The 25,874-nt window shown below is 40.7% G+C and overlaps 1 protein-coding gene across 1 annotated transcript in view; it reads left to right on the forward strand.

Moving 5' to 3' along the window:
• The window catches only part of LEMD3 (LEM domain containing 3), a 334,102-nt gene that overhangs the window by 150,991 nt on the left and 157,237 nt on the right, over positions 1-25,874 (forward strand). Inside the window, exons 5-8 of the mRNA XM_029615649.1 lie at positions 3,444-3,523; positions 3,812-3,957; positions 13,448-13,549; positions 24,133-24,235. Coding sequence (XP_029471509.1) covers positions 3,444-3,523; positions 3,812-3,957; positions 13,448-13,549; positions 24,133-24,235 — 431 coding nt within the window. The remainder of the gene's footprint in view (positions 1-3,443; positions 3,524-3,811; positions 3,958-13,447; positions 13,550-24,132; positions 24,236-25,874) is intronic.

Raw genomic sequence — 25,874 nt, forward strand, 5'->3', positions numbered from 1 at the left:
GACCCTTGCTTTTGACCTGATCTATGCCTGTCTGCTGCTTGTCCCAACCTCTGGTCTGTTGACTGGATCACACTGTCTGCTGCCCGGACTGGGACCCTCCTAAGACCTGCCAGCCATCAGAAGCTAAGGGCTCAATCTGTGGGGGAGAATCTTGGTATAGGTGAAGCTCCAGCTAGTCCCACTTGGGGTACGTCTGCTAGCTGTTGGTATAAGCCGGACGATCTTGTTTGGCTGTGCCAACTACACCACAGCCCAAAGGTCCACTTTTCTAACAAACGAAATAGAAGAAATTAGGGAAGCTAACCAAATTAGCAACAATAATGGGTGTCACATCCTGACATACTAAGTATGTAAAGTTTCTAGATTAAATGAATGCTTCATGGAACAACTGGTTCAAGAGGGGGAGCTATTTTAGACCTAATTCTTAATGGAGCGCATTTGGTGCGAGAGGTAATGGTGTTAAGGCCACTTGTCAGTAGTGATCATAACATGATCAAATTTAATTTGGTAACTGGAGAGAGGACACTAAGGAAATTTACTGCAATAGCATTTAACTTTCAAAAGGGAAACTATGATAAAGTGAGAAAAATGATTAGAAAAAATAACTGAAAGGAACAACTGCAAAAGTTGAGTATACATCAAAGGTTGTGTAAAACTGCCATCTTGGAAGCCCAGATTAAATGTAATCCACGCATTAAAAAGGTGAAAAGAAGGCTAAACAACTCTGGCTTGGTTGTGAGGTGAGAGAGGTTTTTAGCCAAAAGATCATTTTTCAAAAAAAAAAAGAAAAGGGATCAAAATGGAAAAACAGGGAACAGCATTGACACTGGTAAGTTAGAAGCAAAGCATTGATCAGGAAATCAGATAGAATTTGAAAAGAAGCTTGCTGTGTAAGCAAAAATTCATCATAAAAACTTCTAGGTACATTTTGAAGCAGAAGGCCTGCGAAAGTAATTTGGACCAAATTGACAATCTAGAGTAGCAAATCACCCAGACCAGATGTGTTGGTCAAGTTCCTGGAAGAAAAGTCCATCAACCATTATTAAGGTGGGTTTGAGGAAATCCATTCTTTATCCCTGAGATAAAGTGCATAAAATCCATCAACCTTTTGGGATCCTGCCAGATACTGTGGGAAACAAAATACTGGGCTTGATGGACCTTGAACTGACCCAGTATGTCAAATTTATATTATGTTCTTATTTGCAAAGTTTACAATACCTGAATGTAACTTGCCTTCAGCTACCAATGAAAAGGCTTGAGCAAAATAAACAAAGCTGCTACTTGGTCAGCTGTTCACATCTTCATAACCTGCAACTATCTAGACAGTATGTCCCAAGGAAATAGTACGTTTGGACCAGCATTTCTGTGCATCCAATAGTCTACTCTCCCCTAGGTGGGTCTCCCATTGGTTATGGTTGTTTTAATCCTCTTTGTCAATGGAGAAAGCACAGTTGTTTACCTGAAAAGGGGTTGTCCATAGATGGCAGGATAAATTAGCCATATATGTTTTACCTGACCACTTCCCTGGAGAGTTGTCTCTGGAAGAGAACTGAGGCATTCACAAAGTAGTGTCTATGCATGGAAACTCCATGCACACTCAGAAATACTGGGTCTATGATGGCATTGTTGAAAGATGTCACCCACTAGTTATGGCAGATTTACTGTACTGAACACCTGTTATAGGTAAGTAGCTTTGCTCCCCCCCCCCCCCCCCCCCAGCTACACAAGGAAAGCAGAGGGAACTGTGCCTAAGCTGCCAGGGTGAGTAGGTCCTTCAAGGGGAGAACTGGACAGAGGAGTGCAATTGCATTGGAAAGGAGTCAGGAGTGGGGAAGTATGTGGTTTGTTTTGGGTGTGTTATTCAAGGGGAAAGATTGGGGTACTGAGTGCAAGGGGGAAAAATTGTCAGTTATATGTACCGCCTCTAGGCGTAATTTTTATGTTTCAATGTAAACCGATGTGATCTGTATTTTAATACAGGAACACGGTATATAAAAATCTAAAAATAAATAAATAAATAGTAGCCATTAGCGGCAGCTGGTGGCACTCTGAGATGTCTGCTAAAAAAATAAAAATTGAGCCCCTGATCTAAAGCACTTTGTTTATTCCAGTAATTCTATGTGCATTAACTGTGTAACACAAGCAAAGATTGTTTTTATTCTTACTACACCCAGTCTAAGATTTAAATAAAATTGATTTTATTTTGCAAAACTGAATAAGTAGTAGATTGTTATATAGGGGTTTTTTTCTCTGTAGAATGCACTGTAGAAAGCAGGATTGTTTAAAATGCTATGACTTACTGTAGATAGAAATGTAAATATCCACATAGATCTCCCATTCCATCCAAAATTTGGCATCAAAAGGTTCTCCACAAGATATTGTAAAAAAAACTGTAGATAGCACCAAAAAACCCCCAATTAGTTTCTGTCAGCATGCCTTAATTTTTTTGAGACTTTTGTTTTTCCCTCTGGGTTGTCCATACACAGAGAGATGTGACTGACTGTTGATCATGTTCTGTTTTCTGAGCCCAAGTACCCAGTTTATAAAATGTTAAATTTCATGTTTGTTAATGTTTAAAGATCTCATAAACTAAGCAGTAAAGATTAGACTCAGAAACTGAGATTAAAATATCCATTTTCTAAAAAGTCTGGGTCTGTAAGTTTTACTGGGCAGTGAATGTTTTTTAAAGATTGCTGGAAATAGATAATATGCAGGGTTTACAGTTACAGTCACTGATTTTGCAGTTTTAGCACAGAAAAATATCTGTATAACTGGCTGAAGTCTTGAAGTTATTTCTGAGGCAATGCAGGTTTGGCCACAAAGTGTCGCCACTTCAAATATTAGAATAATACCTTCTCCATGGGAAGGTTGGGGGACTCTGCTCATTGCCTCTGCCCTACATCTATACAATACAGCTGAGACCCCAGCACTTCTGTCAACACACAGGTCTGACCTAAAACTCATTTGATGGATAGGTTTTATTTCTGTATTTGTTGTGCTCTGCTTTGCGCTGAATTGGAAAATGCATAATTATGAAAACTATAAATTAAGATACATCAGCTGTTCAATCAACATTAGAAAATATTTGAAAGAAACAGACCAACAGATGAACTGCAAGAAATGCTAACTCCACTTAGCTCCTTTGGTGAAGGTAGTTGGTTTTGGGTTTTTTTTTTTTAATTTTTGATTAAATATAAAAATTTGATCTTGTGCAACCTTCTACGGTTATTTTTTAAATTGAAAATTGTTGGTGACCCACTATTACAAATGGTTGCTATCAGCATTCATTTGCTTTGGTGGATCCTGTTAGTACCGCCTTTCAGTAGACTTACATTTTGATTCTATAACAATGTAAGAACAGTTTGTACAGTTTTTATAATTTTAGTGTGAGTAAAATTTGATTAAACATTCATATGTGCGTTTTGGACTTTTTTTAATTGCAGAGTTTAGATCCCAAGTATGAAGAGGCATTTAATACATCACTACAGTGGATTTTAAATACTGGGGAGGATGTGGGCATAAAGTAAGTGATTGTTTTGTTTGTCTGAGCTGTCTTTTATAAAGAGAAGCTTTAGGTGCTGAAAACCACTCAGTTATATCACTTCATAGCATTTTGTCAGAGCAGCTTTCCTGTTTGAAAGTTGTGAGTACAGGAAATGTTGGAAGTTTTAAAATAATGATTTTTGGGAAACACAAAAAAATTTGAATAATGGCTCCAATGTATTTTGTACAGTTGGTCTTGACCTTTCAGATTGAGAGAGAATTCTGCCTGAGCAGTCCTTCAACTTACTCTTGTACTTGTATTTAACAGATGTGTTGGCAATGACCCTGATCAAGAGCTGACAAATATAACAGATGTGAAGTACTTGGAATCTACTAAACCACAGATGTCTTTTGTGTGCCGTTTTAGACGGGCCTTTATTAATGTAACTCATAGATTGTCCATACTGGTTTTAGGTAAGTTCACCTGCATATCCTGTGCCTTTGTAGAATTATATTTCTACTAAATTGAGAATTTTTCCTCACATTACCCACATTTCTGCATATGTTGTCCTCTTATTTTGTAGTAAATGTTTCAAATGTATTCTGATCTTATCTGTTTCCAAAGAGATTTGGGTGCTGAAACTTGTTTGCTCTCTGCTTTTGTGAATATGTTTAACTGGGTAGTCTTGAACTAGAATTTTAATAGCACAGCCAATATGTATGGTAAGGTATTTTCACAGATTGATAGCAACTGTATTTGTTGCAGTACTTAATTAAAGCAGTGGTATCACTTACAAATGTGACCTTTAATGCCTTTTTTTGCTTCTTCTTTTCCACTTAAGTTTCTTTTTTTGTCCATTTTTTTCAAGTTTTATCAGTAAAAGGTAGGTACTCTTTATCATGGGCATACTTCCTATTTACAAATATTTTTTTAATATTTTTAATTGTATTACTTTTATAGATTTGATATGCCTATATTTATGTACTTAAGATCAGAAAAATGTTAAGCACCAGCAGAAACTTTGAGGAACCAGGAAGACTATGAAATCCCATATCTTCTCCATATTCATTTTTTCCCTACATTCTCTTCCTGTTTCACTTCTGTTGGACAGCAGAGGATATAGTTTTGACCAACAGTGTGGGGCTACTTTGAGAGCAATCTTCTGGCCTGCTGATGCTATGCCTGCTGCATTTAGTTTGGGGTGAGAGAGTGGTTCCCATGTCAGGCCTCAGGAGACTTTGGTGGTTTGCGAGAGATGGTATTCTATCATAAATTATTTTCTCAGAGCTCAAACAAGCAAGATGGGTGTCCTAATTGGATGGAGCCCAGCATGGAAAACTTGCGTCAAAGTTTCTGGAACTTTGAGCCTCATTGAGCATGCTCAGGCATACCATGTGTCCATGCAGGGACCCCGCAGAGTCTCGTGGTTGGGTGAGCCTCAGTTTTAACACTATTTTTTTTTTCAGTGCTTTTTTCAAGAATTCTTCTTTTGTTCTTGGTGTGGTCGATGTGGGGTCCCCCCAGTTGTCCTGTTAGCATCCTAAATAGTTTTTTTTTATTTTTGGATAAGTTTCTTTTCGTGCGTGCTGCCATCGATTACGCAACCCTTTTGTTTCGCAACATCATGTCCACTTTGGGTTTCAAGAAGTGCCCTAGGTGTATGAAAACCATGTCTGTCACAGAGCCCCATGATAGGTGTGTCCTCTGCCTTGGGGCACTGCACGATGTCTGGGGTTGCAGCAAGAGCACCAGGATGATCCCAAAGGGCTATAAGATCCGGCTCGACAAGACTGAGTGCTGCTTTGGGCCAGAAATCGATACATTCGTATTGGAGACATCGACATCAAGGGACCTCTAGCTGCATCGATGGATGAGCCATCCACGTCAGCAGGGCTGCCAGTTCCGTTGAGGTTGTCAGCTGAAAGGGATGCCGGAGACTGGCCATCATCTGGCTCCTCCAGATCAAGAATGTTGTTTGTCTTTGGCACCAGGTAATGATCAATCCAAGCATCAAGGAAAACAAAGGAAGCATCTGCATCTGTCCCCATCGATACATGGTGCTGGGTATGGGGATGCACCAGCTTCTGCTACAATGCCCCAAAGCGATCCTGTGGTGGGGAGAGCCAGACCTCTATCGATGCCAGGAAGTATACCATGGTCTCCATTGGTCCCAATGCCAGCCACTGATCCTCCTCTCTGCTCTGAAGAGGATCTGGTTACACCTCCTGCATCCCCAGCCTGTCCTGGTATCAGCAATTTTTGAGGAAGAATTGGAGGTGCCTGTGTAGCTGGCCGTGGAGAAGATGATGTGTGGCCTCTGCTTTGGAGCACAGACAGCAATGACACTGGCATGATTGCTCCTTGAACTGCTCCTGGAATTCCTGCACACGCTTGTTGGCGTGTTACCAACTCAGCCGGTGTCGGATCCCAGGATGGCATAGACATCTCTGCCATTAGGGGATCTGGTTGTCTTTCCCAGTTCCTAGAAGGAGGAAACCCCCACCAATACCGGAGATGGCACCAGGGCCCGGGCTAAAATGACCATTTCCACCAGTGCCCTCGCCACTGGTCGGGAGCCAAACATCTAGGGCCCTATCGCTATTTGACAGCGGAGATGAGGGCACCTATGAACCCTTGGGGAACGACTCCATGGCTTCCAATGATGCTTCAGAAAGTCTCCCCTCAGAACCATCTCCAGATGATCGAAGGAAGTCCCCGCTGGAGGATCTCTCCTTTCCCAGGGTTTGTTCAGGTGATGACTAAGGCCATACCATTTCAGTTGATGACTAAAGAGGGTTACAGGCACTAGATATCATCAGCCAGTACATGGAGCCTCCCAAAGAGATCATGGCAGGCTTAGTGCTAGAGATCCTTGTGGTGTTATTGTGGAAGATGTGTGAACACTCCTGAACAGTGCATTCCACGAATAGGAAGGAGGACATGATTTATCTTATCCAAAAGCCTTTTGGATTTGAGAAGCATCAGCTGCCTCACCAATCAGTGGTTGTTGAATCTGCTCTCAAGTAGGCCAAGTGCTCTCGTGCCCCTGGGGAAGGATCACAGAGCAATGGATGCTTTTGGGAGAAAATGTTCCAGGGCACTATTCTTATTGCCCGCATAGCAGTCTACCATCCAGGAACGTTATCTCTCTAGCGTGTCCCGATGATACATTTACCCAGTCAATATTGGGGTAATTGAAGTCTAACCACAAAATTATAACAAGGAGAGTCTACACAGCAACCCAAATAGGTAAACTGTAAACAAAAAAGGGAAACTGTATCATTAAATTCAAATTGTTGCCTAAAGTGACGGTGTCAGCAAGCCTGACGTAATTCAAACCCGAATCCAACCGGACCTCTAATCATTCACCATCACTTCTAAAAAAAATCTTTAATTATTTTTATGTATAACTTTCTTTTTATATGTTTTTTTTCTTTTCCTTAAAAATTAGTCATCAAGACTTATATAGTCCACTCCATTAATGACGTGAAGGCAAGGAATAGTTGGCATTCTCTCAATGCTTAATATGAATAGACCGCCCAACACGGCCGATGTTTCACTTAATAAAGCTTCCTCAGGGGCATCTAGATAGACATCAACATAGGAGTGTTCGCCTGAAAATTTAAAGAAACAGTCTTAACACTTTCTAATGGAGTAGAATGAAAAACAGTACTTATCTGACCCCCGTAGGCTACCGATTCAAAATGGACCCGACGTCTCAAACATTCTTCTGTGTCGCAGGGAGGAACCGAGGCTAGCGCGTACGTCCCGTTTAAATATACAACAAGTATGACGTCATGAGATGACGTGTCATTTGTAAAAAATATATATGTTGATTGATTGACAAGCAAATCACTAAATCCTGGGAAAATTGAAACATAGGATTGTACAACAGAAATGCACTTTATCCTAGAAAAGAATGCAGTTCTAAGTCAGCGTTAAGACCAGCTGGACTCACTGTCCCCAGTCGGTATATCCAACGTTGCTCTAATTTCAGTAACTGTCCTTCGCGATTGCCACCGCACCAGTGCACTGGAATATGGTCAATAGCGCAAAATTTGAGATCATTAAATGAATGTTTGTGTGTTAGACAATGTGCAACAAGTGGCTCTTCAATCCGGGAATTTTTTATATTTGATTTGTGTTCTATCATCCTTGTTTTTAGGAGGTGTTTGGTTTTACCAATATATTGTAAACCACACGGGCAAACAATCATGTAAACAACCATCATTGAAACGCAAGACGTTGCATATTTCAAAAAAATTTTGTAACCAGAATGTGAAGTAATACTTCCTGTTACTGACATTGGACAGACTGAACAGGTGTTGCATGGTTGATGTGAACCCGTGACAATATTGTCATTATTTTTAATGGTGAAATCTGAACGAACCAGCATGTTTTTCAGATTGGGTGCTCTAGAGAATGTTATACGAGGGGGAGACTGAAAAACGCCACGCAACTGCAGCACATGCCAATTGGTGTAAATGGCCCTTCGAATTTTGTATGCCTGAGTTGAAAAAGGTAGAACACACGTTGTTTGAGAAGAATTGTCAGTAGAGGTGTTAGGCAGAAATAACCATTCACGATGTGCAAACTTCGCACGCAAATAAGCTTTTCGAATACATGTGCGTGGGTAACCTCGTTGTAAAAATCGTTCGATAAGATTCTTTGCATGAACCTCATAATCTGCTGCAGTGGAACAAAGTCTCCTCAATCGGATGAACTTACTGATTGGCCAATTGGATTTAAAATTTCTCGGATGAGCTTGTCAATCAATCAACATATATATTTTTTACAAATGACACGTCATCTCATGACGTCATACTTGTTGTATATTTAAACGGGACGTACGCGCTAGCCTCGGTTCTTCCCTGCGACGCAGAAGAATGTTTGAGACGTCGGGTCCATTTTGAATCGGTAGCCTACGGGGGTCAGATAAGTACTGTTTTTCATTCTACCCCATTAGAAAGTGTTAAGACTGTTTCTTTAAATTTTCAGGCGAACACTCCTATGTTGATGTCTATCTAGATGCCCCTGAGGAAGCTTTATTAAGTGAAACATCGGCCGTGTTGGGCGGGTCTATTCATATTAAGCATTGAGAGAATGCCAACTATTCCTTGCCTTCACGTCATTAATGGAGTGGACTATATAAGTCTTGATGACTAATTTTTAAGGAAAAGAAAAAAAACATATAAAAAGAAAGTTATACATAAAAATAATTAAAGATTTTTTTTTAGAAGTGATGGTGAATGATTAGAGGTCCGGTTGGATTCGGGTTTGAATTACAACGTCAGGCTTGCTGACACCGTCACTTTAGGCAACAATTTGAATTTAATGATACAGTTTCCCTTTTTTGTTTACAGTTTACGGTAATTGAAGTCTCCCATTATTACTGCACTACCAATTTGGTTAGCTTCCCTAATTTCTCTTAGCATTTCACTCAACACAAATTTCTGAATTGTCACAGCCAAACGGTCCAATTGTTCCACAAACCAGTGCCAAAGAAAGGTGCAACAGGATTGGTTCTAGAAAGCCAGGTCCCCTTTACCCCACCTTCCTTAATCTACCCATCTATTAAAGATGCATCATTACCTGTACTAGACTCATCAGAACTTTACCTAACAATTAATCATTCTGAACCCGGTGATGCCTAGATTCTTTTTTTTGGGTAGTGACTCCCAACGTGAATCCTTGCATTGTGTAGCTATAATTTGGGTTGCTCTTCCGTATGTGTATCACTTTGCACTTGTCCATTTTAAATCTCATCTGCTATTTGTATACCCTGTCTCCCAGTCTTATAAAGTGGTCCTGCAATTTCTCACAATCATCCTGTGATTTAATAGCTTTGAATAATTTTGTATCATCAGCAAATTTGATCACCTCACTTGTTCCCATCTCTAGGTCATTTTTAAGTATGTTAAAAAGCAGTGGTCCCAATACATGATCCCTAAGGGACTCTCACCTTTCTCCTTTGGGATCTAGCGTGTGTAGACATCCAGAATGAATGTGCATGAGAGTTCCTAAAAACCTGCCCCTAGGACTGGGCTGGAAAACACTGGTCTAGTGTGCAGTGTCTGTCAGAACGCGTAATAGGAATTAAGAGTTGCAAGCAAAACTAAAACAATTACGCTACAATTTATTTATTTATTGTATTTACTATACTGTCTGAAACAAAGATAATCAAAAAATGCATAATTGCATAAAGCCAAATCTGTGGTGTACCAACATCTTGAATATTGTGTGCTGCTTTGGTCATTCCATTTCAAAAAGGACATAGTGTATCTAGAAAAGGTACAAAGAAGGATAGTTAGAAGTATAGGATAACTTCAAGGATAGACGAGCAAAGATTTTTCAACTTGAAAACAAAATGACCAAAGAATGGTATGATAGAGGTATGTAAAACATGAAAAATGTAGATAAAGTAAATTGTGACCCTTTTCTGATTGTTCTAGAAGAGCAAGATACACCTGATGAAGTCATCAAGCAGCAAGCTTAAAATCAGAGACTATACAAAGTATATTTAATGTATATGGTTTATTGCTGTAGGATGTTTTGGTCAAGGAATGTAACTTTCTTCAAAAAAGAATTAGAGAATTCAGTGGAAAATAGGTTGGGAACCCCTGGTGTAGACTTTTTGGGAGTGTGGACCCCTTTTCAAGTTCCAAAATTTTTGTGGACCCCCACATGCTCCTCTTACATTTTTACCTGCAATTGTGCTGTATAAAGAAAAGTTAATGTACTAACAAAGAAATAATTATATGCATATCACTCATTAATATATAAAACTTATTAAATAATGCTTTCTGATATAAGCAGAATAGATTTAATTGCAAAGCACAGCAGTAAATATGGAAGAATGTATTCATATACAGTAACTAGATAGCCACAGAGCTGAATCTGGAGCAACTTGGGGCATAGACTGTTGGAGGAGGGTAGGGAGAGAGAGTGACTGGAAAGGGGGGAGTGAGAGAGTCTGGCGAAGATGGACTACTGGAGGGAGACAGAGGCTGGTGAGGAACTCGTAGAGGGAGAGAGAGATTGGTGGAGGGACAGAAAGACTTGAGAAGATGGACTGGTGGATGGAGAGAGGGGGACTAGTTGGGATGGACTGTGGATCAAAGAGAATGAGACCAATTAGGAAGGGCAAAGGAGAGGGATGTTTGACAACCCCACATCATTAAAAGGGAAATGTGGAGGAATGTTTGCACACATTTACCTCCTAGCCCCCACCCCCCAATATGGTATTTTTTGAAAATTATTACTATTTAAAAAAAAAAAAAAAATCACCTGTGGTAGGGAAACCACCCTATTAATTTGGTCTTGTCAGGGATCCAATGGCTTTCTGCACACCTGCCTGTTACCAAATTCCATATATGCAGAGATGGGATACCCTAGCTCATGAAATAAGAGGCACTGCTACAAACATTTTGCACCATTATTGCAAGATGCTGGGCATTCATGTCATTGACACCCCCAGACAGAAGAACCTTCTAAGTAACAAAAAGAAATCCCCGGCTAGTTTCAACCTCTAAGTAAAATTACTACTAAAATTATTTAAGAACATCAATCAAAAATTCTTCTACAAAGGAGTGGGACAAATCCCAATATAAAACTTGCATCTCACATTCTACAAAACTCTGCATTCACAGAAACTCAACCAACAGAGTGCAGAGCAGAACAAAGACATTTCCTCTTACCACTTACTACAAAAATAATATTCTAATTCTGTTGTTATATCAGTAACAGCAACACAAACTCCCTCCAGTACCAGTAACATTGTATAATACAAAACCCTGCAAAAAATGTACCCAGATTCTTGAAATCTGCCATACCTTAACTACCAGACTCAAACAGTAGCCACCTTGCCTCTGAAAAGTCATCACTGCAAATATTACAACAGGCCTTAAAACACATTACACCTCCTATAAGAAATACAGAACAAGTCAGGCTGCTATAGATCCTTATTTATAAATTACAAGGTAGCTGAATACCTCACTTAAGTGAGATGGAGAACACACAGATCTTCACTAAATAGAGAGAGAAAAAAAAGTATAAATACAAACGTGCAAACAAAAACTGCTGGAAACTGCAAGAAGCCAGACTCTGCATGTATTGCAGTAATGGAAAAACAGATCGCTGTTCCTCATAAAACATCAAATACAATCAAGAAATATAAAATAACAGTAAAACCATACTAACAAAAATATTTCAAAACTGACACAGAACATCCGATAATAGAAAACTCATAAATTATTTTTAAATTTCCCAAACAATAAAATATTTCAAAACACACATCAAACAGCTAATTTAAACGAATTATTTAAAATGTCCATTCTCCATACCTGGGAACTTCTGATTTTCACTCACCCTGAGATTGCTGTAGATCATCAGTAAGGGTGAGGAGGAGGGTTCACAAACTTTCTCCTCTCTCACGCTTGCTCACACAAACATGTTCCTTCGTGTGGACACACACACACACACACACACACACACACACACACGCGCTCTCTCTCATACCCAAACATGCTCTTTCATACACACATATGCTCATACTCCTCTCTCACGCATACACACAAATGCTCCCTCTTTCTCAACAGATGCTCTCTCTCATATACACACACGCTCCTTTTCTCATTCACAATAGGCTGTCTCTCACGCATACATGCTTATATACCCTCTCTCTTACCCAGGTCTCTCCTTATCTTTTTTTTCCTGGAGTCTGCAGGGGAGAGAGGATCCTACAGCCTGTTCCTTACTCAGGCTGCCAACGGCCTTGCAGCTGCTTCCTCCTTCAGCTGCTGGCACGATGGGGTGTGCCGGCGGCCCAGCAGCCTCTTTCAGCTGTCTGTGAGATGGGGTGCACCGGTGGCCTCGGGCCTCCTTTTTTGCTGCTGCCTCGGGATGGGGTCCGGCGGTGGCCTGAGGTTTCTTCTTTGCATGGGCTTTTTCTTTCTACTTCCACAGCTTGTGTACCCCTCTTATGGTCTGGTGGGTCAGTGGACCATAGTTTGGGAACCACTGGTCTACACTATAAAACATAATAGGGAAATCACTGTAGGTTCACTGAATCGCAAAACTATAACTGCAAGGAACTGGAAAGAAATACATATATTCCTAACTTCTTATATACTTCCTCTAGGTACCTTCTCTTTTGCAACGGGTACAGCATGATGTTAAACTACATGAATGCTTGGTCTAACCCACTGTGGCAGTTTTGTTCATATATTAAAAAACTGCTATAAAATAGCACTAAATGTTTTGTACTATTTTATTTATCTATTTGTATTTATATACCACCTGTACCAACAGCCCTGTGTGGTTTATATTCTAAAACAAACATATTACTATGCAAAAGATGAGTTTGATTTCCAGTTATAACTTTTGCCCTAGGAGGGGATGAGGATGCTGTGCTTGCTTAATATTCATGTTATATTGATGGTTAGTGCTGTGTGTATGTGTGTGTATATATATATATATATATGTGTATATCAATTTATCAAAACAATGAATGTTAGCCAATGCAATGGCTAACATTCATTGTTTTGATAAATTGATACAGAAACTAATAAAGAAGCCAGTCAAAGAAAAGATACTCAAGATTTGATGTGAGTGTTTAGCAAAAACAGGATCTAGCCTAGGAAATCATCAAAGCGCTAACATTTCTGCATGCCTTTTTCCAATTCTCTTGTATTCAATGTATATTAAAAAAAAAAAAGTGAACTTTATAGATATAGCCAACTATAATTTGAATATAATTCTAGGGTTACATGCTCTAATGTACATGAAATTCCAGGATTTCTTTTTTTGTTAGATCATTGCAATTGTATTTACAAATCCATGCTTTTACTCTACTGTATTTGAATAAAGGGGATTTCAGTATTATAGTTTTTAATGAAGATTTTCAGTATTTTTAATATTACAAACTGCAATTTAAAGAACAGTAAATATTTCAATCTGTTACAGGTGTGGGGTTGATATGGGGTGTTTTGCATTACATGAAATATCGATGGGCCAAAGAAGAGGAGGAAACAAGACAAATGTATGACATGGTGATAAAAATCATAGGTATGAGCTTTGTTTTTTCTTTTTCAGGTTAACTCTTGCTTATTCAGTCCATATTTAATGATACCACAAATCAGTAAAATGTTCCCCTTGTCGTACTTTCATAATTTGACTAAAATTAGAATTTCAAAATTAATATAGTTTTCAGTACAGTTAATATTCTATCTTGCTGGTGCAGAATTAATAGATGTCGTCATTCTCCTTACCGGTCCAGACAGCTAGGTTAAGTCTTCCTCCCCCCTTTCAAAATGAGACCAACACATAGGGTTCTTACTACTTTCTGCCTGCTATTTTCTGAATAATTTCTCAATGAGAACACTTTTTTCCTTTTACGAAGCTATGTGTGTGATCTGTTGCTGAGCCATGACTGAGATTTAACTAGGACAAAGATGGTCCCTACTCAGAACTGGTCTTACCTGTGGGAAAATTTTCTTACCAACCTGGTGGTAATGTTTAAAAAAAAAAACCCAACAACTTTCCTGTCCCATCTTAACCCTGTTTTGGAGGGAGGTGAAAGCCAGTTATGAAGCAGGTTACTGCTCTTTCTAGCCTGGCGGACCCGAGGGTATATATTTTTTTATCTACCTCCTGGAGGTTATGCAGGGACAAAATGAGGGATGCTGGGCTAAAATAATATTCTCAGTGAGGAGGAGGGTTATTTTAGGCAAATGAAAACACCATTGCACCACCTGCATTTTAAGGATTGGCTTGTGAAAGTGGGATGGATAATGGAAATGGAGATATTAACGTATAGGGTTAAAGAGAAGCCTGAGGGAGCGTTTCGATTATGGTATCCTGTGTTGCAGTACTTAAAGCATTGATTGGGAATTTGAGCTAATGGGTTTGTTGGCTGTTATCCTATGAAGAGGATGGGGGAGGGGAGGGTATGGGAGAAGATATTTTCACACAAAAGATCGGGTTTACATAAGTTTCTACTCTGGTTGGGTTATTTGAATCTGTTTGAAGTAGGAGTGGTTCAGAGGGGTGGCTGTGGGTTATTTAATTATGGCATTTATATGGGAAACTTTAATGTTGGCTGATTATGAATTTTAAATTCTCAAACTTTAAGTTTGGGGAAAAAAATAGACACTATTGCACTTGGCTTTTGGCGCTAATGGCAGTTACTATAGAGGTATATTTAGGAACTTTTGTTTTCAGTTTTTTATTTTTCCTGAGAATTTATAGTGTTGACTACAGTAAGAGCAAAATCACTGAAATTCTCAAGAAAAATGAAAATGGATCATTATACCAAACTTAATGAGACCATTACAGAACTTTATTTTGGCACAGTGGCCATTTCCAGGATGAAATTTCAATCTGCAATTGTCCCTTTTTTTTTGTAGGGGTTAAAAGATTTTTAGCATGATGGTTGATTTGAAACCTAAGTGCAAGCTCCTAAGTTCTATGTGAGCCAAGTACCGGTAGATTGGAGAGCTACCCTACTGAGATGGGCTGCACGAAATTTATAGTTTTGTGGGGAATCCTTGCTCCTATAAACATTTTTGAAATGAGAACAATGTTGTATGCCTGCTTATTTTTTAAAATACCTCCAAGTAGGAAAAATGTAAAAATCAAGGCTGACAGCTTTCTTTCTGTAATGTAAATAAACAAAACAAGTGGATACAAGGAGTTGTTGGAAGAGGCCATACTCATACTTGGGGACCTTTGTTTACATTTTTTATTTAATTTTTCCTAGTAATATCAATGTTGTAAAATCAGTGGAGAAATTTTTTCTCCTGTTATAACAGGCACTTTTCCACTGATTCTTTTTGTTAGAATGCTGAAATTACTGTGAAAATATAAACTGACAACAAAGGTACATACACATTGTGAAGCAGAAAAGTAAATTTTAGGAATGTGGATGCAAGATTCTAGCTAATTTAGCAGAAGTCTAGATTCAGGGCCATAAGAATGATCAATGAATTGTGTTCTGAATTTGTTCACACCAAAGTGTTTCCAAGATGGACTTAATGATTTCTTAGCACAAGAATAAGCGGAGACATTTCTACAGTTCTACTTTTATATAATTATTTTATATTGTGCTTTTGGCCACTTCAAAGCAGATTACATTCAGCAACTGAAGATATTTCCCTATTCCCCGGAGGGCTTCCAATAAGTGCCAGATTCATTAAGGCTTTTCTCCCATTTTGTATCTATGGGGGGAAACCCTTAGTAATTCAGGTAATAAGTTTGTACCCGAGGCAACAGAAGTTAAAGTGACTTGCCTGAGGTAACATGGAACTAATGGATAATATTTTTTTTTCCATTTCCTCCCCCTGAGAAAATAATTTTACAAGAGGTAGGATTCAGACTTCAGGGGCATAAGTGATTAGCTTAATTCTGTACTTGCTCAGATGACACTGCATTTCTCAGGTTAGTAGCATGGTCCACATTGAATGTTAATTCCCGTTTTGAAAGATCTACTCAGCTAAGCTCTTAAAAATTCTTAATTCGGGCTATCTATAGTTAATGGCAAGGTATTGTGGAAGAAAAAAGTAATATGGCATTTAATAAATTTGCTTCTCAAATAATGAAAGACTGATAAAGCATGCTATTCTGTTTAGGAAACGTTTACCTATTGCAGAGATTAAATCCGCAGAGACTATCAGAGGGACCTTTTTATAATCTTTATTCAAGGGATTGAAGATGAAGGTCCAAAGTAGTGAGATTTAAGGTTTATCTAGAAGAGAGATCTGATATGAAGACTAATATCTGGAAAGGATCTGACAGCACACCCAGATCTCTTAAAATTTGAGAGATCAGATCTTCAGTTTGTAAACCTGTTTCTTTCTTGAAATATGAGGTAAATGCCTCACTATGCTGCCTTTTGAGTGCCTGGGCACCTTTCGCCTTCTGTTATTCACAAGATTTTTATTTTTTTTGTGGTGAGTGAGCCGAAAGCTGTACTTGTATCACCTCAGGAGGAGAAGTATTTAAGAAGGTGGTTTTAAGGACTATTTTTAATTTTATTCCAGAAGTATTTGGGTTTTTTTATTATATTGATAGAAATAAAGGTCAACATATGGCTACCACAATAGCCATGTTACCTGTGATGAACAGTTGTAAGGAATAAAAAAAATTTTTTTTATATTAATAAAAAAAAAATTTTTTATTCCTCCCATAACGAATCGACCAACCTCGCAAACTCATACTCACAATAGATCTTTTGATTCTCCTTCAATACAAACATCCCCATCATCATCTATGGGTTTCCCATCGGATCCCCAAGAACAACCTCAGAAACCGTACTCCCCTCCGAAAGACCTCACATACCCAAAATTCCTAGAAAACTTGTGTACAATTCTGCATAAAGAGGTCCAAAAAGAAACAGACCCTAGGGCAGAAACCCTGGGTCTCCTAAAGATTTTTGATACTCCAGGGGAACCAACATCTCTTCCACCTCAAGAACTCCTGCATTCAGTCTTACAGAAGTCCTGGGATGCACCTTATACAATTGCAGCCGTTTCCAGGAAAACAGACAGACACAAAATTTCGTATGAGGAAAACATCACCGTATACTCTACCACAATTACCTCATACTTCGATAGTGGTGGAATCGGCGATGCAAAGATTTAAGAAAACAAAATCTCATTCCTCATTCCCACCAGGGAAAGACAACAAATATTTAGATGAGTTTGGCAGGAAAATATACCATAACTCTGTTGACTACCCGAATTATGCACCATCAATTTTACATGGTACAATACCTATATGAGTGCATGCAAGCTATGACGGGTATGCTTTCCTCTATGGCGGATCAGATACCTCCGCCTCTTCATGACATGGAAGAGTGTTCTCTACACCTTTTGAGGTCAATCTACGAAGCACTTGAAACATCTAGGGCATCAGCAACAGTCATTGCAGCCCGCAGACTAGCATGGTTATGTTCAAGTTCAATACGTGAAGATTTGCACGAGAAACTAACAAACCTCCCATGTACAGGAGATAATTTGTTTGGAGAGAGATTCCAGGATGCAGTAGGTAAACTGAAGGAAGAAGCTTTAGCAGTACAATCGTTAAAGTCACATCCTAATTATTCGACCACACGTCGTTATATTGCATCTACTCGAAGGCAAACATATGCCAGAAGACCCTATAGATCTTATCAGTCTTTTCGTACACACATACCCTTCCTACCAGCATCCTGCTCCACAAGAGAATACCTCAAACCCACGTAGAGGTAAACCACTTAACCAAAGACAGCAAGCACAACAACCTACTTCTGCAGCAAAAGCGGCTTCATCTTTTTAGTTACTCAGCCACCACCACAACATCAAGCTCCACCAGGCAGAATTCGTTCTTGCTTGGAAGCCTGGGAAAGAATAACATCCGATCAATGGGTTTTGGAGAGAGTACGTCACGGTTACCAACTCCAATTTACCACAAAACCCATATTGCCTCATCTTTCCACACTCAAGATTCACAAACCCCAACCACAACTGGGGGAGGAAATTGCTTTGCTTCGCAAACAAGCAATTCGACAAATTCACCCAGGCTCCAAATCAGCAGCATTTTATTCCCCATACTTCCTCATACCCAAGAAGTCGGGTGGCCTTCGTCCCATACTAGACCTAAGGGAATTGAACAAATTTCTCATCAAGGAGAAATTCAAAATGGTATTGTTGAAATCAATCCTTCCTCTCATTCAAACCAGTGATTGGATGTGTTCTATCGACCTGAAGGATGCTTACACACACATCCCAATCCATCCATCCTCGTGGCGTTACCTATGCTTTCGCTACAGACATCAACACTACCAGTACAAAGTTCTCCCCTTTGGACTATCGGCTGCACCCAGGGTGTTCACCAAATGCATGGTAGTGGTGGTGGCTCATCTCAGACAACAAGGTATAACCATCTTTCCATAACTGGACGATTGGCTCATAATCACCTCAACTCCCAACATCTTACTAGATCACCTCCATCGGGTGATACAATGCTTACAGGAATTAGGATTAGTGATCAATTTCCAGAAATCACACCTGCAACCAACACAACAGTTACAGTTCATAGGTGCATGCCTGGACACTACGAGCAACAGGGCATACCTACCAGGCGACAGAATATCACACTTTCGTCACCTTCTACGTACCTTGAACCATACTCAGAAACAGTCAGCGAGACAGGTCTTGGTAGTCCTGGGCCACATGGCGGCGATTTTCACGGTTCCCAACACCAGGCTACACATGAGGTGCCTGCAATGGGGACTAAAACGCCAATGGAAACAACATTCACAACCATTGACACAGATGGTATTGCTGACCACCGAAATGAAAAAAGATAAAACATGGTGGCTCCTAGACTCCACCCTGTCCAAAGGAGCGTTGTTCAGTCCCCCTCCTCACAACGCAGTCCTAACCACAAATGTGTCTCACAAGGGCTGGGGTGCATACCTCGAGATTTACGAAACACAAGGGTTATGGACAATCTCGGAACAGAACCTGCAAATAAATTTGTTAGAACTCAGAGCAATTCGCAATGCATTACGAGTGTTCCAAGACCACTTGAAAGGACGCAGAGTCATGATCTACACGGACAATCAAGTCGCGATGTTTTACATCAACAAACAGGAGGGTCTGGTTCATGGTCCCTTTGCAAGGAAACCCTGACCATCTTCGAGCATGCCCACCGGAATTGCATACATCTCCAAGCGACTTATCTACCAGGAGTTGCAAACACAAGAGCGGACAGACTAAGTCGCATCTTTCATCCTCACGAATGGGCACTCAATACAGAAATAGCCCAAGACATATTCACGCAGTGGGGGGATACCATCAATAGATCTCTTTGGAACGGAGATCAATACTCAAGTTCCCAAATTCTGCTCAATAAGACCAAGCCACTTCAGGATCGCTCAAGATGCCTTCCTCATCCCGTGGACAACAGGCCTTCTGTACGCCTTTCCTCCCATACCACTCATAAAAAGAACAATTCAGAAGTGCTTAGCAGACAAAGCTGAACTTATACTCATAGCCCCGGCCTGGCCGAGGCAACTATGGTACAGTTTCCTTCTCCGGCTATCCATCAAGGACCCAATTCGGCTACCGAATTGCCAGGATCTTCTCTGCCAAGATGAAGGGACACTTCTACACCCGCTACACTCATCTCTCCACTTGACAGCGTGGAGATTGAGTGGCTCCTTCTAACAGAACAGGGAGTTTCCAACTCTGCACAATTCGTCTTGTTGGAATCCAGGAAACTCTCCACAAGGAAGAATTAGTTATAAATGGAAACCTTACTCTACCTGGTGCACCTCCAAAGGTGTACCACCATTGGACTGCTCACCTGAGTTGCTCATGGACTATCTTCATACACTATATGTAGCTGGTCTAGCAACATTCATCAGAGTTCATCTTAGCGCCATAGGCGCCTATCATAGACCAGTAAACAATATTCCTATATCCAATCACCCATTACCGTCTCGTTTCATCAAGAGATTAACTCACGTTCGTCCTCAGGTATCTAAACCTCCAGTTCCATGGAACCTCAACATAGTCCTGGAACAACTCATGCTTTCCCCATTTGAACCCATGGACTCAGCACACATTAAATACCTCACATGGAAAGTGGTATTCCTAGTGGCAGTAACATCAGCATGAAGAGTTAGTGAGTTGCAGGCCTTGGTCCATTACCCTCCATATTTGCAATTTCATCACCAGAAGGTAGTTCTCCGAACTCACCCATTGTTCCTACCAAAAGTAGTTACTCAATTCCATCTCAATCAGACCATGGAATTACCAACTTTTTTCCCTAAACCTCACGCAAATGATAGGGAAAAACTACTGCACACACTAGATTGTAAAAGAGCTTTAACACACTACAAAGAGAGAACGAACTCTGACTCGTGTTTCGCAACTCTTGTCTCCTTTGACCCGAAGGTACCTGGATTACCAGTGGCTAAACGCACCATCTCCAGCTGGATAGTACAGTGCATCAAATTCTGCTATGATAAACAGAATTTACAATTACATTCTACTCCTAAAGCTCACCAAGTCAAAGCAGTAGCAGCCTCCTTGGCACACCTGAAGAATGTACAACCCATAGACATTTGCAAGGCAGCTACATGGTCATCGCTTCATACCTTCACATCTCACTACTGCCTTGACCAACAAGCAGCCACTGATGCGAAGATAGGGCAAGCAGTACTGCAATCTCTATCCTCTGGTCCACGGTGACTGCCACACTGTCAAAGATCACGTACAAACATATATATCATAAATGACGTGATTGGGAGCTTGGGACTCCCATGATAGCATGGCTAATTCAGCCCTGCTATCGACGGGAAAAAGCAAGTTTGCTTACCGTAAACGATGTTTCCGTAGATAGCAGGATGAATTAGCCATGCTGACCCACCCTCCTCCCTGGCAGTCACCAAGTCTTCGACTACAATTATGCTTAATCACAGACTGAAGAGATTGTTACTTTCCTGTGTGGGAACACACGCGCAGCCACAGAGAGCAAAGCTCTGTTCTCTGCTTTGACAAGCTCCGCCTCCCGGGCCTGATTGACAGATCCCATGACAGCATGGCTAATTCATCCTGCTATCTACGGAAACATCGTTTACGGTAAGCAAACTTGCTTTTCTTCCCCAATAATTCCTAGCATTCTTTTTGCTTTTGCAATGGCTATCAAAAATAGATATTTCCAAGAGACAAATTTTTGTTTCACTGAAGCTGTAGGCTCAAAGTGGCTTCATGAGCAGAACCACCTTTTGTTAAGATCCTACAGCATAGGAGGATCTTTACTTTGAGGATAAAAGATTTAGGCCTTTCATAAACCTGGCAACTCTAGATTGTTGAGAAACAAAAATTCCCTTTTGAATGGTAATAGCAAGCTGCTATATGACTCAGTTTTTAATCCTGATTTAGAAAATGTAATAGGTACTGAAGAAATGATTTAGGATGGCTAAAGGGTTTTGAATTCTATGCTTACAACACACTGAAAATCTTTTATATTTGAAATGAAGAATTTCTAGTGGAAATGTTCTACTAGAGGACTTTGCTTACTTCTGTAGGTATTGCATACTACTAGCTGGGTTTCAACATCCAGACCACCAGGGCTAAAGTGAAGATTCAGGAGGACAAGATTCCCATTATGTTGAGTGATCAATTTTGGGAATCTCTCTAGTTTTTTGGATACTGAAAGCTAAGTGTTGAAGTCATGGAAACCAGATATGATGTAGCCAAAACAGGGCTATTAACATTAAATCAATTTCCCTCAATGTTTTAATTATTCTAGTTATAAGAGAAATATGAGGGGATGTGGGGCAGGAGTGTTTTAAAAAGCTCATGATTCCATGTTGAAAAAAGTGCTGATTGCCAGACTGTCCCCTGCCCGCCTTTTAGAACAGAAGACAGGAACATTGCTGTTGAATGGGGTTGTGAAGAGTTCCCCAGACCTGGAAAAGCTGATATGCTATGTTATGGTCCAGTGACCATTTGTGTGTGTCTAACTTTCTGTACAATGTGTTCACTATCTGATTCTGTTTTTTCAGGGAGATGAACAGCCATAAGGAATATTTGTTGAAAAATCGCCCATTTCCACATTTTACATATTTCCTGGCAGAGGATTAATGAGCCTGTTCCTCCTCGCTAGTTGATGTTACATAGTATTACTTTTCCTTTAAACCATGGATTGAATACCTTCAGAGCTTTAAAGACATTTCCATTCTAGATGGCTTATCTGGCGTTTACTCTCTTGTGAAGTCCAAGGACCTTAAGGACACAGGTTGTTTAGATGGGGTCCCTAACTGAGATTGGAGGCATCCATGGTTAATACTATTTAAAACAGAAGATAATGAAACAGTTGGCTGCTTAGAAGATTTAAAGGCTGGCATACTACATCAGAGATTGTATGAGGGATTCTGGGATGTGTATCCTGTGAGAAAGAGGTTTCAAGTGCTGATTTCCACTGAGCTTTGAAGATGCTACTAAACCTCTCTTAGATAAATGGTGCGACATAAACTGTCAATGCTATATGACCTAGCATCCTCATAAAGAGACAGGCTGAAATCTTGTTCTGACTGGAAAGCTGTAAAATTGTTGATCAGATCATGAAGTCTGATCATACCTCTGTATCGCTGAAGGATGCGATCACATTTTGAGTATTGTGTGCAGTTTGTCACCATATCTCAGAAAAGATATAGCGGAATTAGGCTAAAGAGGTTAGGCTCTTCAGCTTGGAGAAGAGATAGCTGAGGGGAGATGTGATAGAGGTTTATAAAATGTTTGGAGTTAAATGGGTAAATGCAAATCGGTTGTATAAACTTTTCATAAAGTATCAAGAATAGGGGACATTCAGTGAAGTCACCAAGTGATACATTTAAGACAAATAGGAGAAATTTTATTTTTACTCAATGTATAATTAAACTTTGCAATTCATTGCCTTTGAATGAATTCCAGAGTTTGAATGGAGGACATGGTGAAAGCTGTTAATGTAGCTAGGTTTAAAAAAGGTTTGGACAGGTTCCTGGAAGAAAAGTCCATGAACCATTATTAAGGTAGACTTGGATAAATCAACTGCTTATCCCTGTGATAAGCAGCATACACTCTTATCGACCTTTTGGGTTCCTGCTATTTACTTGTGGCCTGGATTGGCCACTGTTGAAAACAGGATACTGGGCTTGTTGGATCTTTGGTCTGACTCAGTATGGCAAATTTTATGTTCTTATAAGAGTTAGCAAATTACAAGCTCTAGTCCTTGCTCCATATACCTAGATTTACGAAAACAAAGTAGGATTAAAAACTCATCCAAAATTTATACCTAGCTTCTCAATTTCCTTTGAACAAGTCCATTGTTTTGCCTCCATTTTTTCAATGCCATGCACCAACAAGGGGAAAGTAGGCTGCTCATGCTCCATCGGGTGAAGGCCCTTTTCTTTGAAACAAAGAAAGCCTTATAGGAAATCCTATTCTTCATATCTTACAGCCCAATCAAACAAGGGGGTTTCAATTAGAAAGCAAACTCTTTCCACATAGATATCAGATTGTAATTCCTACTGTTATTCTCAGGGCAGTAACTTTAGAGTAAAGTAAAAGCACAACAGGTCAGGGCTACACAATTTCCTAGGGCCATTTTTGCTGTTTCCATAGAAGAAATATGTAAATCTGCTCATTACTGTTTAAAAACAGCATCTCAACAAGTTTGTCTTAAGTTGTATGACTGATTTATGTCCATGGAGAAAGCAAAGTTGCTTATCTATTACAGACGTTCTCCATAGACAACAGGGCAGTTGATTGCACAATCCATCCTCCACCCTTTAGAGTTGAAGTTTAGCTTGTGCTAATGACTAATGAGGCTTGTGTGGTGGGGAACAACTATATGTGCTCAGAAAGGCCTTTTTCTGTCTTGACACCCACTTTTGTTATCAAGGTTCTGAATTAAATTGCATGTATAATTCAAATCTTTGTTCAGGGAGTAGGCTGATCCTGGAGCCCATGTCATGCAGTCCTATGAAACTTGAGTGTATTTAAGCAAGTATTTTTTATGGATTAAAGATTTTAATTTTGTGTAAAGCTGAAACCAAAACTGATGTTGAATAGAATATTTAGCACTGAACTTAATTTTTTTTTCTGTTCCAATTTCAGATGTTCTTAAAAGTCACAGTGAAGCATGCCAAGAAAATAAAGACTTGCAGCCATACATGCCTATTCCACATGTACGAGATTCATTAATAAAGCCTCAAGACAGGTGCGCTAAGCATAAATATTTTACTGGAAAAGTGTTTTATTTTCTTCATTAATAACAGAATATAACAATATAGCTTTACTAGCGTGTAACAGATGGACTCAGGACCAGTGGGTATATAGTGTATTCCTGATAGCAGTTGGAGATGGATTAGATTTCAATCTGACGTCAGCCCTAGTACATATACCCCTGCAGGAAGTGCAGCTCTTCAGTATTTTCCGTCTCCATAGCAGTTAGGGACTACCTGCACACTCTCCCAGCGTTAGAGCAAAATTCAATGGAGAAAAACCCAAATTAAGAAGAAAATTTACCTCTACAGCGAGCCCTGCTCTCCTGCGGTGACACCTTCGGGTCCCTCCCCCAGTTGAGAATTCCCGAGGTGATTTCTGTGGTCCCTCGGAGGTGAGCCTCGGTCCGGCGGCTGACCCTCGGCGGGTACAAACTTGAGTGTGGCGTTGAAGGTATTTGCCCTCTTCCCCCCGCAGCCGCCCGGAACGAAACTGGGAAGCGGCGAGACAAGGTAAGGTAGAAATCTTGTTTAAAGACTCCAGTCTCCAAAGCTAGAGGAGTCGCACAGGTCGCCGGCCGGGACCAGTGCTACCGGGTTGATCCGCCCTAGCAGGGCAAGGCCCCGGTTAGATCCAAGGGTCTTCCCATGTGGAGACCCTCCGAGGTGGTCGCCATATTGCTCGCGTGGTCGCCATCGCCATCTTGGCCCTGTTCGCCACCCTGTCCGCTGTTCCGATCCGTGCGCACAACATCTCTTGTGCGCGCAACTCGTGCTTACTGTGCCGAGCGCATAAGAGATTTTACGTGCCTATATCCAAGGCACCATTGGAAAAGGAGCTCAAGGTTCAGGGCCTCTGCTCAGCATGCTACATCAGAGCCACTCAACACGAAGAGGCCGACGCCCTGTGTATCCAATGTGAGGAGGCCCTGGGGGATCAAGTCCAGGGCCAGTCCCATCTGGGCCTGAGTGCTCCTAGCAATTAACAGTGGGACACCTACTCAAACGGGGCCCACCAGGGACACCGCCCCCTAGCTTGGACCCAGCGTCTATCTCCTGGGTGGAATTTTTCAAAAGTCTGCACATCTTTGTCCACATGCAGACAGAGCCTCCGATATCACGGCCACAGCCTTCACCAGAGGACCTCTACGCTCCGGGCCCCTCTAGGCCCAGGGAAGTGAATCCACTACCCGGAAGTCCCACGTACGGGGACACGGACATCTCAGAGGAGGAGTCAGAGCCCCTGGAGGAGGGGGAACTCCCCAGGGGACAGAGCCTCACCGGACCATGAGACGCTTCTTCACCAAGGACGAGCTTCCAGACCTGGTCACCCGCAGCCTGAAGGAGCTTGCTATCCTGGGCACAAGTGCCTCGGGGGAGCCTAAGATGAATCCCCTGCTAGAGGGACTCAGTCAGACCTTCCGCCATTTCCTTCTGTTACAAGCTGTCCAACAGCTAATTAACCTGGAATGGATTGCTCCAGAGTCTTCGGGGCTATGGCAGCCATGTATCCTCTGGACTCAGCAGCCAAAGATCTTCTGACATGCCCAAAGGTGGATGCCATGGTCTGCGCAGTCTCGAAGCACAGTACTATCCCAGTGGAAGGAGGCGGAACTCAAAGATGCCCAAGACAGA

Source organism: Rhinatrema bivittatum, chromosome 9 (genome assembly GCF_901001135.1).
Source record: "Rhinatrema bivittatum chromosome 9, aRhiBiv1.1, whole genome shotgun sequence".
Classification (NCBI taxonomy): domain Eukaryota; kingdom Metazoa; phylum Chordata; class Amphibia; order Gymnophiona; family Rhinatrematidae; genus Rhinatrema; species Rhinatrema bivittatum.